Source organism: Lissotriton vulgaris, chromosome 3_1, assembly GCF_964263255.1.
Source record: "Lissotriton vulgaris chromosome 3_1, aLisVul1.2, whole genome shotgun sequence".
NCBI lineage: Eukaryota > Metazoa > Chordata > Amphibia > Caudata > Salamandridae > Lissotriton > Lissotriton vulgaris.
In genome coordinates, this window is record NC_141689.1 from 337,924,301 (window position 1) to 337,941,101 (window position 16,801).

A 16,801-nucleotide genomic window follows, 5' to 3' on the forward strand; every position below is an offset into this window, starting at 1 on the left:
CTCTTGTGAATGAAATGAAATTTGATTTGTAGAGCGCATGGCTGCTCGAAAGCGTCCCAGCGCTTGCTTAGGGAACCCGTCCTGGTATTCCCCTGCAAGATAACCCATTACTGGGCATCCCCAAGGTGAAAGCCAGGCATCCCGCTGCGAGGGGCCGTTGTGGAGATTAAGCAAGCTATTGCCCAGAGTTACAGAGTGGGACTCCATGATTGGAATTGGCACCGAGGCGAGAATTGTCAGGTCCGGGGAAACTTGAGCCCAAGACCCGCCGAGGAGGGGGAATTGAACCCTGGTCCGGGCCAGACCTCTGCATCAGGGTCTGCCGCTCCAACCACTTGAGCCACACTTCTCCACTACCACTTGTGCTCAGAAAAGTTACTTGTTGGGACTTAGGTACTCTGACATCTTGAAACGTAAGTGACCTGTAACATGTTGCAGGCCGTGGAGGAAAAATTGTACGCAGTTTACTTGGACAGCCATGAATTACCCCAGCGTTCCATTCTTGGACCCTGGTCAAAGATTAAAGTCTGTCAGACTGAGCTTTCCCATCACGGTTGTTTATTGCCACCTATGCAACTTCTTCTACTCTTAGAGCTGAGATTTCCATGAAAGTCTTATAGTCTGAATTCAGCACCTGAGCATAATAGGACGGAATGTATGAAGCTCTGTGGTTATACTGAATAAGCAGCTACCTATGTTATGCCATCTATTAATGTAATAACTGCACTTTCACAATTGCTTTATTAACCTTCCTGCTTTATCAAATTTGCTTGAAAATGCACGATTTTTCTTCTTTTTTTTCAAAATTTTCTTGGGGGGGATAATCCCCCCAAACCGCCCTTTAGGGGTTCGGGCTCGCTCGCTTCGCTCGCTCGCTAAGGTGCAGTATGCAAATCACTTTCCGCCCCACCACTTGAAAATCTCACCCACCGCCCCTGCTATTCACAAGTAAATCCACCAGGCTCCGTTAACCACCGGTACCGTTCTTGGTTGCCTTCTAGTTTCTCAGCAATCTTCCCCTTTGACTGGAGCCCGTGTAATTGATACCGGCTTTGTTCCTCTTGTTTTCCCTAGACCACGTGGCTAGCGTCCTCGCACCCGCTCCGCAGGATTTGTTCCTCTCCCCCGCGGACTTCACATGAGCCCTCTCACCGATAGTGACGGACATTTTCAGTTACCGCATTATCCACCAATTGTTGGTGAGTAGTATTGATTATGCCATTTATGTAACTTTCTCGACCAAACAATAACAATAATCTTTCCGCTACTAAATTGCCTGATTTTCAACTGTTGTTGCAGATCGTCTTTTGAGACTGCATGCCATTACATGACGCCATCCCTTGTTCTATATAATCCAAGACTCGGGGTAATTAAATTCATTTTTTATTGTCCATCACATCCAGGCATGCAATATAATTATGCATTGATCCGAACCAGGACAGAATTTGATTCTTTTTAATCTTACTTTATAGACTGTGCCCTTTTCTCCCCGTCCTGATGAAGACCCTCCTGTAAGGGCAAACACATCCCTACTCCTTAGTGGGGTCGAAACGTCGACAGCTTAACCCCTTACCAGCTTCTGCCCTGAACCTATAAATGTATTGCATTTTGTATAGAAGCATGGTTTTGTGACTTTTGTGTTTTCAATTTGTTTGTTTATGGTTCCTGCTTCAATACTGGTTCCGCATTGTTTTGAATTAGGACAATTGTTTTGTATTTTATTGCACTCTTTAACCTCGCACTACTCCCTATCACCTCACACCATTCCCTGTCCCATCCCTTGCTCCTGGGCACGTAACAGTATGAATATATGAATAGACTGTGTGCGCATGTATGCGCCTGTACTTTGTGATTAAACAACAATATGTACATCTCATTTGTTTTTATGGTTTCACGTTTTTTGTAATTTTAGGCATTTATATCCTGGGACCCCTTTTCTCTGTACCACTCACTTTACCAGCAGGCCCTTTGGTAGGTGGGGGCCATGGGCAGCTCCCCACTTTGACCTTGCCTTAAAAACCTGTGATTTCATGGAAGCAGCCCTTCCTAGATCTCTGTCAAATGTGTCTGCTGCATGCAGGAGATACCCCCTATACCATGTAAGGAAAGAGTGGAACCTGTATCTCTTAGCAATGTCACTGAAACCTCTCACATTCCAGATAAGCAACTTACTCAGGCTCCTCATTTCAAGTCTCCAAAACTGTCAACTGGTCTCTGTGTTCTTTCTGCTTCCTGCCCCAATATCCATGCATCTCTCTGGAATAGCTATTCTATCACTGCCTCTCTTTGCTCTGCTTTTGCTACAGGTCTATCCTCTGAACTAATAACCCTTAGCAAAGTCTCTTTTTCTCCAGACAATTGTCGTTAAATTGCAATGTAGGAAAACAACAGTTTCTTCCCAATGGATGGGAATTTATTCTCTCTCTCTAAACTCCTGTAAACGTCAAACAAATACACACACATGTGTAATCATGTAACTGGAATTGTACCTATCCTACCCTAACATCCAATGTGCAGCGGTTTTCCCTTAGAGCAAGCAATCACCTTTTGATCATTCAGCTTTCTGGGTTGTGCGCCTTTCGAAGATACCACCCACCCTTATAGATCCCCTATAGAGTGGGTTGCAAATGAAATGCCACTTAGTTCCCACTTCCTCCAGCATCTTCTCTATCCCTCTGTGGTATTACAACTAAACCTATCAATATTGCCCAAAAATGCCTCTGCATAATCTTATATAAGTACATCTGGTATGTCTCACCTCGCCATTCGATACCCTCTTGAGTCCTAGACCACTGTTGTGTAGCTTTATGTCGCCATCCCAGTACCCACCTTGAACTCAACCAACTGTCTTGTTGCCTAACTTTGAGACTGCACAGTTTTATGCCTTGATTAGCCCTTGCTCTAAGTGTCTTCCCCTCGAGAATTAACTTTTGCTTGTAAACAGTGTTTAGTAGTTACTTGCATTTACAGTAGGCCAGTCCCTTGTTTAGCGCCTGGATTCCCCTAGCCGGCAGCCAGCTTTAACTGAGTGTTTAGGTTCTGCGATTAATGTTAATTATGGTTCTTTCGATGTAGTTGGAGTTTTTTATGTTCTTAGCTGTGTTGCCACCTGCATTTCTGTGTTAGGTTCTATATTTAGGACTTCTATGAAATCTTCTCGTTTGCTACTTTCCAGGCTCCAGAGCTCAGGTTAAGTTACAGTACTACAAGTTGTGCTCCTCAAAATATTTATTTTCTTATTTAATGAGGCATCAACTGAACACTAATGTAATTTATCATTCTTATGCATTTTGCTTCCTACTTGGCTGCAGAAACGGTCCTGTAACATTTATGCAAACTTTCATGTCTAGTTTCCCTAGTTATGTTATGCCTGTCTAGTACTAGACGTTCTGGGAATGGGTTACGGACTTTACTCCAAATAGAAGTCCCAGAGGTTGGCCTCTAAACCGTACTCACTACTCCATCAGATTAGACCCCAACATGTAGGCTTTCATACCACATAGCTGCTCCACTACATACCATGTTCTAAGATCTTCTACTCTTGCTCATATCCTCATGGCCTGTGTAGAAACCACCCAAACTGTAAAACCCTTACATCTAGAATCAGATTTACGTATTCAACTGCAGAAATTTACAGCACAAGCTCTCCTTTGATGACCTTATCAGCAGTCCGTTAATGCTCGGTGCTTTCTCCTGATACCTTCATATATCACACTTACTTGTGCCTATTTCCCTACTCTTACCTCTTATGCAACAAACCATTCTGAACACGTCTCATAAGATACTAGAGTTGCTCCCCTCAAGAATTTCAACCAGATTACCATGTTGTGGACTATGGTGTTGACACAGAAAGACCAACCCTCTCCAATGATGAAGTGCCAAATTAAAGCAGTTATCATTGGAAACCTTCATTTCAATGGAAACCTTCATTCTGGCCATTTTGTTGGGAGATAACAGCGCTACTCTTCGCTGCATTCTGCAAAAAACATAACTTTTTCAGATGTGATTGAATTCTGCTGTAAGACAACCGATCAGTCTAAGAATATCCTACACTATATTTGTAACATATGTAATCACATTTTCCACAAACCAGATTTTAATCGATTTTCACGCTTAAAAGACAATAACTAAAAGCACATCTCTGGCCTTTTGTTATATGGAAATGGCCTCATAATAACAATTGCTACTTTCTACCAAAGCCCAAACAAAAGATTGAAAGGGTTCAGAGGAAATGTACTACCTTTCACACACTTGCATTTTATTGTACACTCCAGGCACTTACATGATCACTTCCATCTGTACAACAATTGAGAGTTACTGGAAATGGTATTCTACACTACTATTTGTTCACAAAAAAAACATAAATAGCCCTTTAGTTCCAATAGATCTTGATTCTCAGAACCCCTTGCATTCCACACTTACATCTTTCCTGCATGAGCAGCATCTAGTGTTGTGCTTTATTACTATGCTAATTGGCATCAAGCGTTACAGTGGACAACTTTCTAGTGTCAAGAGAATCAGACACAGTGCTGCTTGGATTTCTGGCTTAATACAATAAAACTACCCCCGTCACCTCAACTCCATTTTCCAAATGCACAGCATCTTTAACCATATTCAACTATTTCTTACTGAATCCTTTTAAACCATTCTATGAACATTCTCTTCATTTAACCATGCTCCTGTAACATATCTATGATAGCCCTTTAATTACAGCTGTATTCTTCCATGTGCTCCTGATCTAATAAAATATTGTTTTTCACCAGCAGCTATTCCTTCCTGGGTCCGGAACAAGTGGAAATTGCCTCTTTGGAACCAAGAAGATTGAACAACTTCGCCACATGGCATGGATATGAACCTCATGGCTAGAACAGGAGTTATAAACTCAGTAATAGCTTTGGACTTCTCATATAAAACTACAAGGTTGAATGCTCTGTTTAAATCTACAACTGTGAAAGGTATGATTCCCCCACTGAAAATATACTTTTTGTTGGATGAGCATCTACCCGAATATTGCTATCTGAAGATCTATACATAGCCCCAAATGCCTGTTGGCTCTATGGCCCAACATCAGAGAGCCACTCTGACTGATACATTGGCTCTACTATTTCCTGTTTGGACCGCGTTTCTGTCATTTCAATGATTTTCTTCTCTTACCTTGTTTGTGCTAATAACACTAATCTTTAACATTATAAAACATGTACCCCCTTCCAGGGTTCCAGAAGAAACAATGCCTTAAAACATGTACATCACGATTTCCTTCATTGTGGAGCCTAGCGGTAGAGGACACACTGCAGTGGGCCTACAAGTTTCATGAGAAACGCCCAAAGTAAGTGTACAGTGGTCACAGGAGTCCATTTTCATATTGCTCTACTGCACGCATTACATTATTTTAATTTGTAAGGGTTTTTGCTAATTTCGTACATTTTCTATCAATACAAATTAAAGTATACTTACAGGGATGAAGAAAAGTAAGCGGTTAAAAGTATATCAAGTTGAGCACCCTACTTGCATTTTTTTTGTGAGAAAACCCTCTTTTTTACTGGACCTCGCTTTAAAAGGCTGAAGTCCAAAACTGTCAATTTGACCAACAGGTGCGGAAAATCATGGCAACTCTTTTTTTTTAAACCTAACTGTAACAACAAAATAATACTCTGTTAAAATGTTTACACCTATTTTCTCAAACCAATAAGACTTCCACATGAAACAGAACCGGTCCTGCAATATAACTTAGTTTTCAAACATGGTACAGAAAAGGCTTATTTTTACCCGTGCTCTCAAACTCATCTGGTGGAATAGCGTTTGTAACCGAAGCTGCCATGTGATGAAGCTGTGCGGAGGATGGAACTGGGGCACCATCCTCTGGATCTGTGGCCACCTCCTCTTCTTTAGATTCTCTAGTTGGCAAGTCTTTCAGGAAATCCGATGCCTCAATGTCAATCACATTGATATACTGATGTTCAGGCTGCGTAACAAGATAAAAACAACGTTCCTTAATGCCAGTAGAAGCCGGTCATTGCTTAGTCAGACTTTAGTTCGGTTTTTTGTTTTTTTTTGTTTTACATAGCGCGAACTAGACCCGAGAAAACGGGTATCAGAGCCTTTTACATGAGCACCAGTTTCGTTACAGATGGACACATTCATTTTTGTTAGGCACGGGAAGATTGTCAAATATTGCCCAGAATCAGAGGATGTTGTGCGACGTTGCCCAGAATCGAACCTGGTTCCCCAGCTTCAAGGTCGACCGCTCTAGCCGTTAGGCCACATCTTCTCTGATTTAATTAGAACATGTGGGACATTAGTAATTTAGATGATCAACATTAAAAGATCAAGAATGAGGTCTGGGCAATGATTAACTCTTTATGCACAAACACTAAACAGATCCAAAAGCATTTCAACAGAGCAACAACTGCAGGATGGCAATAACAACTTTGAAATAACCCTTGTAGATTATAAGGAGGCAACTCATCTTTGATAAAAGACGCATTCTAAGATGGCACTAGGGGTTGGCTGGATTTATGCCAATAAAGTTTGTTTAAAACAAATGAGTTGTCTGCATTTATCAAACAGGTGGGCCGATTGCCAATCATGTTAGCACAACACAAGTCGAACCTAGGCATTCAAAAAAGTGAACTGCCAGATCAGGATTCATAAATCTGTGGGTATTTGTACTCACAGGAGGGATTTACATGTTGTGTGGGGAAGAGGATGTGCCGGGGCAATAGTCATGTGCAATGTAAAGAATCTTCACAAAAAGTAAATGAGGGATTCAGAAACACTAGCAATGGACATAAATGCTTCCACCTAACTGTCCATGCATACAGACTTCTTCTCTAACCCTACATTTGCCATGTCTGCCGTTAGTAGAAAATCTCCAAGGTTAGCCAGTTTATGAAATTCCACTAAATGTTCTTTTTTTACCTGCACACAGACAATACATGAATGCGCAATGCAGCTTCCAATAACGACTGCACCACTCACAGCTTTTTGATTTAGGCAGAACTTTAGAGAAGTGTATTGCAAATGATTAGGACTAATCACACAATGAGGACTCTAGGGGTTCTGATCTCATTTGCACGTACCCCTCTCTCTCCCCCAGACAAGTGAGGAGCGTCGAATAAAATGCATATTTTGCTCAACTACCCAACTCGTGAATAAAATCATGAACATCGGTCTTGCATGGATCAGAGTTTCTGTACGCCTAGTTTATAACGCAGACTCTGACATTTGCTCACCCTGGAAATTACACTTTAATCCCATGTGTTTGTATATATCTGAAAAGAGCATGAGGGACGAAAAGCAAGGGAATAACATACAGCATTGTGGCGTCGGAAGGCTGTGTCGAAAGGAGCATTTCAACATCAGAGTGAAGGCAATTTATCCTACCAATTTGACCTCAGAATTATACTGAGATTACATTTAATCAGGTGTACAATTATTAGCAGCGGTCGCGCTGGCACTATAATATATTATTGCAGTTCCAAATCCCTAAATTACCTACTAACTGCCAATAACTTCACAATAAACTATATGAATACAAACATAATTCTAGATCAGTACCCAAACGCAGTGTGTGAGCTGAGGTGTTGGACAAGGCAGTGAACTCACTGGCTCCCCCTGGATCTAGCTTCTTCCAGCAGGATCTGTCAACAAAGCATTTACATCATGGATAGCCACCTAGCCCAAAAAGAAGATTTTACTAAGGTAGGAACATTTTAGGGTAGTAGTATGACAGCTTGGCATGCCATATACTTTGATATGTTTGGAACCAGTGCACTCTTTGCCTTCTCCCGTACAAGATTTTTTTACCCCTTGCAAAGAATGAGAAATGTATGTGTGTATGTTATACTTGTAAAAAATACACCTAGTCATGAGGCATCAGAATGTAAAGGTAGTGATTCAATCACACAGTAGCTCTTGGTGGGAGACGGTTAGTTTCTTTTATGTCATGTTCTCTTTCCTAAATTGAAGCAGAATAGGTGGATATGGGGATGGGGTTCAAGATCCTGTGTTTGTAGATGGCCTGTCTCCTGTTTATTTTCTTTTTTGAATTAATTTGTCTCCAGTCTGACTGTGTCCTAGCTGCAGATGAGCCAGCCAGCTGCCGCAGGTAGTGATCTTGTCATCCAGATTGGGGGTGAAGATTCGTGATGCATCCCTATCGATCTGGTCTTGAAGTTAGTGTAAGAAGTGGAGTTGATGCAGTTCCAGTGATGTGATTGTATTTCTTCAAGTTCTTCATGAGGTGTGTGAGGTATTTGGGATTCCTTTAGGTGAAACAATGTGCAGTCTCGGTGGATGAAGAGGAGGGTATTGCCACCATCCAGATGCAAGAGTATGAGATCTTAAACAGCAGTTCTGAAGTCGCTTTCTGAAGAAGTTTCACTTTCACTTATCCTGGCCTTGTGTTTCTTGAGGGGAGGCTGGTGTCAGGAGTGAATCAGAGGGACCTGGCGTTGGGGGAAAGTCAGCATTCAATCCATCCAGGTTAATGTTCTTGAGCCTGATTGTGACTAGTTGTTGCTTGTTGTTCTTGGTGAATAGGATGAATTAGGTTTGGGTGGGGTTAAGTGTCAGGTAAGTGCTGGGCGGCCAGGTCTGTATGAAGTGTAGGCATTGTTTAAGGCACTGGATGTTTAGAGCGGAGGAGACATTAATGTAGAGTAGCATGTCATCAGTATAGTAATAGATTTTGTTGCGTTATTGGTGAATCAAGTTGAAAGGGGTTCCATGCAGAGGATTCATTTATTTGAGGAGTTTTTTATAGTGTGACAATGACCAGTCCGGGAATCAGAGCGCTGTACATATAGCAGTTAAGTCATAAATGCAGGGACAAGGAAAGAGCAAATAACAGTGAAGAAGGAAAAAACAAGGAGCAAAACAAAGACAGTATATCATTCAGCATGGCAGATCTAAGTCAGAGAAAAAAGACAAGGTGAGCAACTTCAGGACTATTAGTGAAGGAATCTATGCATATAACTTCCTATGTGTATGTAGTTGACTCTTATCACTAGTGTTTGCAGTGGACCTTTGTACTTTCTACCACCCCTATGTGACCCTTAGAGTGTCTCCAGTCATATCCCTCCTGTGTAGATAGAAGATAACTCTAATGACTAGTATCCTATGGGATTCTTAGATTGTATCCATGTGTATCCCCTCCCTGTGTTTAGAGTTATAGCTGTAACGACTAGTCGCCTGTGTGACTGTTGGAATATAGCCAGGTGTATCCCTTCCCCCGTGTGAAGAGATAACCCTAATCACTAGAACAAAAAGAAACGTGTTCCTGAAATGTGTAACGTAACTGATTCTATGTAAAGTGCTTTGATAACATGTAACGGAACTGGTGCTATGTAAAGCGCTTTGATAACCTAATCGGTTCAAGTTCCTGAAATGTGTAACGTAACTGATTCTATGTAAAGTGCTTTGATAACATGTAACGGAACTGGTGCTATGTAAAGCGCTCTGATAACCTAATCGGTTCAAGTTCGCGCTATAGAAAACTCTAAAAATAAATAAAATAAATAAAGCTTTATTTCTTTTATGTAGAGGTAGTCAAGGGGGCTGTCCTATTTTCAGGAGGTAAAGCGTTCCATATTCTTGAGGTGAGGCCAGAGAAAGAGCGGTTGGACCTTGTGTTTTTGTTGAACTTCTGCAGCTTCAACAGTAAGGAGTTAGGGCTTCTTAAGGAGCAGAGTTCGAGTTTTTTGGCCAGGTAGACAGGAGTGTTATGCTGAAGGGCCTTGTGAGTCATGCAAGCAATCTTCAAATTGATTCTGGCTTCATGGTGTTTTAGGACTGGTGTAATATGGTTGATTCTTCTGGATCCTGTTAAAAGCTTAGAAGCCGAGTTCAATGTGTCCTTTAACGGAGCCAGCTTTACTTTGGGTAAGCTAGCAAGAGTAGCACTCCTGTAATCTAATCGGGAGAGGACTAGGATTTGTACTGTAAACAAAGTCATCAGGGGGAGGAAGGGTTAGATTTTCCTTAGTGTGTTCATTTGGTAATTGGCTCTCCTAGTGTTTGCACTGATATGATCCAGCATATTCAGGTATTTATCTATTGTTATCCCTAGAGAGTCAAAAACCTATCTGAAGTTTTTGCCCTCTTTTTTTATCCCCCCCTTCTTGGTGCCTTAATTACAGCTTTCATCCCTTATTCTGTAATAGTGTACTGTAACCTTATTCTGTTTTCGCATCTTAGGTTCCCCTTTTAAATTTCCGATGTGAGATGCATTTTCTGATATTTCACCTTTGAAATCTGAATTCCCCCCTGTACACCTCACCAAACACTTTTTAAACTTTTGCTTATTTTAATTCTGCTTGTGTGTTTATAGCTATGTGCATTACTCTGTCATAATTTTAGGGTCATGCTGCTCAGCTCGCTTTGCCATCTGATGTATTAGCTGATGTCTTTGTCTCGTACCTCAACAGTTTATTTTTAATACTTCTAAACATTCCTTATTATACAATTATCTTAAATTTCTATGTGTGTTCATTGTTATGAGCAATATTTATATGTACTTTTATGGTCTATTGTTCTTAAGACCAAGTAAAGGTTTTTGGATTTGATTTTGATTTGATTGAGTCAATAATGTGGGGGGAGCAGTTGAGAGCTGTGAGATGTTTTAGCCATTCTTCTATGGGGGAAAAATGATTGTGAGGGGCGATGAAAAGGAAGTCAGTTTTGAGGGTGTTAAGTATGAGGTGATACGGGTCAGCCATTGTTGGGTTTTCAAGAAGGTGCAGTTGAGGGCTTCGATGTAATCCAGTGAGGAGATTTTCAAATACAATTGTGTAATATCAGCACACATGTGGTAATGATGGTTTGAGAGCTTCAAAACTTCTGTAAGAAGTTCCATGAATAAGTTAAATAACATGGGTGAGAGTGGTTTAATGTGAGATAGGGTTTGATTGACTTTGATTCTCGAGACTCTGTTATGAAGATACAAAGAAAACCAATTTAAAATGGGACGGGATAGTCCCATCCTTTTTTCAAGAAGGTCAATCATGTTTGATAAAGATGACATGGCAAAATCTGGATTATTGGGGTACTAGAAGGGTAACGAAGAGCATCTGGGGTTTGCAAGAGCCCATGAGAACCAACTGGTGTTGCTTTCACAGGTAGAGGTAAACCAGAAGGAGACTCTGCCATTAAACCCCATTCTTCAAGACTTTATGGTGTAGAAGAGGAAGGGCTGGCCAGCTGTATCAAACGGAGCAAGCAAATAGGCCCATCTGTATAAGAAATCTCTTGGGACAAATGAACTACAAGCTGAAGAGTGTATGAAGTGAAAAGGAACATAGTAAAACATTGTTACTGTGAAACTGATAACATTTTCTTAAAGTTCACTTTAACTATTAGAATTGCGTTTGGAAAGCTTGAGCAAGTATGGAATCTGCAAGAATCATTTAAATGTATTTATTAATACACTTACATGGTGCTGTACACATCAATAAGACATCTTAGTATTGGGGAGAAGCATGAAATCAGATGCAAAAACAAGAAGAGAATACGATTATTTAAAATAGGATTCTGGAGATAGTTCATGAGTGTTGGTGCTGTTGCTATAGACATACCTCGGTTTATCTAGAACAAAATGTAATAATAATATGCGATAATCCATTAATAGATAGTAGTTTTTTCCTTTATTTCTAATTATCAGGATCATTTTAATGAATTTTACTAATTTGACAGTATGATTGCACTTTTGGACCTCTCTGTAATAATAATTTTTGAAGAAGCCGATGTTTATTATGATTGATTATATACGTAATGCTATGATTGTACTTTCTGCATTCTGTTCTATTTAGAGGAGGTAATGAATTTTACCCGTGAGGGACCCTTTTAATTAATTACATGTATCTGATGGCACGATTGCACTTTTGGTCCTTTTGATAAATAACCACTTAACCCATTAAGACTTAGAATTTTAGCATTGAGTTTTTCGTTAATGAATCTTATACATCTGACAGCACAATAGCACTTTTGGTTCTTTTGCTGGCATGATTTACTTTTGATCCTGTCTGCGACAATCATTTTTGTTGATGCTTATTTTATTAAGATAGAGTATATATGCAATGCTACAATTGCACTTTCTGCATCTGGTACTATTTAGATAAGATAATTAACTTTATCAGTGATGGTAGCTTTTAATGAAAGCTATGTATTTGACAGTACAATTGCACTTTAGATCTTTTTTGCTACATAATCATTTTTAGCCCATGAAAACTCTGAATGTTAGCATAGACTTTTTCATTAATTCATTAAATGTATTTGATGGCACGATTGCACTTTTTGTCCTTTTGATGGCATGGCTGTACCTTTACCTTCTGCCACATAACCATCTCAGCCTATGAAGACTCAGAATGTTCACAGTGAGCTTTCTTTTGTTTTTTATTTGTTGATCCATGCGGATCATATGTTCTTTTGCGCTGTTTTTAATTAAGATTTGCAATAAAGATCATTCAATCAAACCTTAATGGTACAAATAAACCCAAGATCTCTAAATCAAAGAGAAGCTGAGAATTTCAGCACCACTATCCCACAGGGAGAAACAAAAATAAGCATTCTGCACATACAGTTAGGCACCGACATGACAAACGATAAGACTGACTATGTTAACCAAGATACAAGTCCTACAAATATAATGGTGAAAATCCATGTGTTCCCACTGGATGAGTAGATCACAAGAGCATTATGGGAACACAGTAAGAACCAACACCAAAGAAGACTGAATGACAAGAACAGGAGTGTTTTTGAAGGAGAGTTTAGTTTAATGATGTGGAATCTAATTTATTTATTTTTTTAAATATCTTTTATTGAGTTTTATATAGTTAAACAGATGATTACGTATGCATCGTACACTGAAGGATGATACTGCAACAAACATATATATATTTAAGTGGATTTTTCCCAGCATGAAACCGTGACAACCTATGCTGCAACAACAAATACGTCTGTGTACATATGCAAAATATAACTGTCGTCTTTGATACGTGGGTGGAATCTAATGTTTTGTTGACTTTTTGTTTTTCTCTCCGCAAGAACGGGATTTTAGCTGGGGGCGTGGCTTGGCTGGCTGCAAGATGGCCGCACTTTAGGTGGGCTCTGCCAGCCAAGTTTCTAAATCCGACATCATCCTGCTGGCACTCCTACACCCGCACCAAACCTACGATTCTGGCCTCTGGAGAGCACTGTGCACCTACCGGCTCCATTCCGGTGCTTCTCCGTGCCTCCCCGGCAGAGATCTTCGTCTCGTGGCTGGCACTGGGCACCCGTGTAGGCGGGCCGCTCCTGTGCTCATCGGGGTTGCTGGAGTTTGCGGGGCCCTGCTGCGACGGCGGGGTCGCCGAGGAACAGACGCTGCTGTTGGCGGTGAGTCGGGCTGCTGTTGGAGGGGGGATGGCCGGTGGGGTTCGGGGGCAGTTTGTTGTGCGGCCCGGCGGCGCCGCGGCCTTGCTTAGGCCTAGCGCTCATCCCCGGCCTCGCATGAGTGCGGTGGTGCCTGGGCCGGGCTGCGGGAGTAGAGAACCCCCCTAGTTTCCCCGCTGTTTCTTTCCTCCCTCGGGGCGCGCCGGCCACCGATTCCTGCTCCGCCACTGCTGCGAAGCGCCGTGGGGGCCGCCCGCTCTTGGATACCCCTTCACCTGCACTGCGCTGTGGCCTGCCCGAGACGTCTGTCTCCAGCCCCTGCTGTTCCCTGTCCTGTGCTTCTTATGGCCCGCACCTGACGGCTACTTGGATGCCCCGGGACGTGCCTGGCTGATCTGCTGCGCCTCGGCGCTCTACTCCTTCACTACATGGGCCCTTCCCCGGGGGCTAACCCCCCTGGCTGCTTGCTCCTCCGCGGACTGTCTTTGGTGCTGCTGGGCCCGGCGGGCAGCCGCCTGGTCACCCCTCATCCGTTCTTGCTTGGGCCTCCCCTGGTGACTTGCCATCTGCTGCGCTGCCCTATGGGTGCATCCTCGGGCCCCCCTGCTGTGGCTGCCAGGGGCCGGTTGGGCACCCCGCGTCCGTCTCTACACAGGGCGCGATGCACTCTACAATGTTCCACTTGCTCCTTTCCTGCTTCCTGGAATAGTGCGCCATTACTTCGCACCCTGCTGGGTGCTCTGGTTAAGGTGCCCGCCTTGGCCCCGGCGCCACTCACACGCTGTTTTGGCCTCGAGCTCTTCTCATCGCCCTGTGCTCCGGTCTCCCGCCACTCCTCATCGGCTGTTGGCAGTTGGGCGGGGACTGTCTCGCAGGCTCCCTTCCTCCATCTCTGGCCATCAACTGTGCATTGCGCTGTGCTGTGCGGGACGCGGCCGCAGGCCTGCTGGAACCGTCTCGCTGCTGATCCCAGGATTGTGCTCCCCGCTGGACTCTGTCACCTGGGCCGCTGATTGCGTGTGCATCTCCCCGCATTCCTCTGCCTCCCTGAGGGTCTGGGGCCCGCCAGGACTGATTTTCGCTATGGGGAAATCCGACCCTAAGCAGCCCAAGACCGCCTTCGAACCCAGGAGATCCTCGCGCCAGGACGGCGCGTGCTCGGACGGAGTCAACCCAGCTGCAACAATGGATCCGCCCTGAGCCGAGATGACGACCTTAAGGCGATAATGCTGGAGGTCAAGTCGACCATCACCAGCATTGCGTCCCAGCTGGATCAACTATCCGCTCGTCTTGACTCAGTGAAGGCCCGTGTTGATTCTCACGACAACAGACTGCTCCATGTTGAATCCAGGGTGTCAGACGCCGAGGATGCGGCCACCCAGGACAGGCAGAAGCTACTCCAAATGGACAAGATCCTGGCCGTAATTCGGGAGAAGAATGAAGATTTGGAGGCTCGCTCCCGTCGGAGTAACCTTCGCATCAAGGGCCTTCCTGTGTCCACCAACATCTCTAGAATGGAAGACTTTGTAGAGCAATTACTCAAGGAGCTCTTCAGGGACGGTTTGTCCCAATTTTGAGTCGTGGAGCGCACCCACCGTTCACTTGGCCCGCGTCGGGGTCCTGGCCTGCCACCCCGCCCCATAGTGGCGAAGATCCTGAATTTCCGAGATCGCGATGCTATTCTCCGGGCAGCACGCGATAAGGGCACCATCATGCACCAGGGCAATACCCTTTCCTTCTACCCAGACTACACTCGTACTGTTCAAGCGGTCAGGAGGGAGTTTCTGCCGGCCAAGCGCATCCTCCAGAAGCATGAGGTCTCCTATTCTCTGGCATATCCGGCAAAGTTGAGGGTCCGGCAGGGTTTCAAGACACTGATCTTTCCTGATTCGAGGGAGGCCCTTGCTTTCGCCAAGAGACTGGACAAAGAATCTCGGTCTTCACCTCCTAAGTCCCCACTCGAAAGTGTCAACCGCTTAAGTGACAATGATTGACTGTGCGGACAATTACTTTTTGTTTAACTTGCAACTTGTCTTGGATGCCACTATCTCACCCGATGCTTGGCCACCCTGCTCTTTTGCAGGGGTGTTCGCCGAGTCCTGCCATGCCCCCACTGGGATGATTGCCATTTTGAACGCTTTGTTGTCCCCTCCCAGTTGTGGGTCCCTGGGGTGGAGTGGGTGGAATTCTCAGCTTGATTGGGGGGTTGGAGTGAGTGTGGGGTGGCTGGGTTACTGGCTGTTAGAGTTGGTGGGGGTGGTTCGGGGGTTGGGTTTGTGGGTCCTTTCTTGTTTGGTTCTTGACACTGCACTGTGTTCCCTGCACAACACCGCTGCACGTCTCTTTCAGTCCGCATTCTGTCTTGCTTGGTCTTCTGCACAGCATACTGCTCTTCGATTTGCTCGGATTGTTTTTATTGATCTCGTCACACAGCTCCATACGCTGCTCCACTATCATCTTCCTCCCTCTATGGGTTGCGCCCTCCTCCTGTGGTCTGGTATGTGGGGCAGTCTCGCCGCCTGTATGAGCACGCCTCTCTTCAGGCCACACCCGCTGCTTAGACGATCACGCGCATTTCCCACATTGCCTTGTAGGCTTCAACCCTTTGGGTGCCGTCTCTACTCACCTGCGCTGCTCCCCACTCCTGCTTTGTCTCGCAACCAGTTGACTTTCCCGCTCTCCTCGTGCGCTGCGCTGGCCTGCGCTGTCTGCTCCATTATGTGCTACACCCAACCGCCCCCTATGGCTGACATCGTCTGCTGGACTTGGAACGTCCGTGGCCTGAACGATTCCCACAAGGCCCGCCTAATCCATTCCCATCTACAGCGCCACAAAGTAGATATGTGTCTCTTGCAGGAGACGCACTTGCTGCCTGGCACCGTCTCCAGACTCCGATCCCGCTACTGGGGGCAATCCCACACTCTTCCACATATTTGTCATATGGCAGAGGCGTTTCCATTTTGCTGCGCTACGGCCTCCCTTGGTAGACCTCCTGGGTACTCCTTGATCCAAAGGGTAGGTACGTGCTCCTCCATGATTTGCTACTCGTCCAGGCCGTCACGATTGCCGCAGTTTACGGCCCCAATGCTGACGACCCAGACTTTTTCTATCATGTTTGGCTTCTCATCTCCTCCTGTGGCCCCGCAGCGGTGGTTTGGGGTAGTGATTTTTATGTTACTCTTTCAGCCACCTTGGACCGTTCTGGCGCGTACACTTCCCACCCGCGTGCAGCTGCAGCTGCAGCTGCAGCTCTCACGTCCATTTTTTCCACCAACGCTCTTCATGGCATTTGGTGCCACCGCCGACCAGACGCCCGCGAGGGTACCTGTGTGACAGGAGCGAGGGGCTGCTGGTCGCCTATCGATCTCTGGTTGACCTCGCCGTATGTCTTGTCCTGGCTTGCGGACGCATAGCATATGGCCCGCACCTTCTC

At 44.4% G+C, this 16,801-nt stretch overlaps 1 protein-coding gene across 1 annotated transcript in view; it reads right to left on the bottom strand.

Moving 5' to 3' along the window:
* CPLANE1 (ciliogenesis and planar polarity effector complex subunit 1) overlaps positions 1-16,801 on the bottom strand; it is a 2,360,818-nt gene that overhangs the window by 596,943 nt on the left and 1,747,074 nt on the right. The window contains exon 40 of the mRNA XM_086960545.1: positions 5,767-5,962. Coding sequence (XP_086816671.1) covers positions 5,767-5,962 — 196 coding nt within the window. The remainder of the gene's footprint in view (positions 1-5,766; positions 5,963-16,801) is intronic.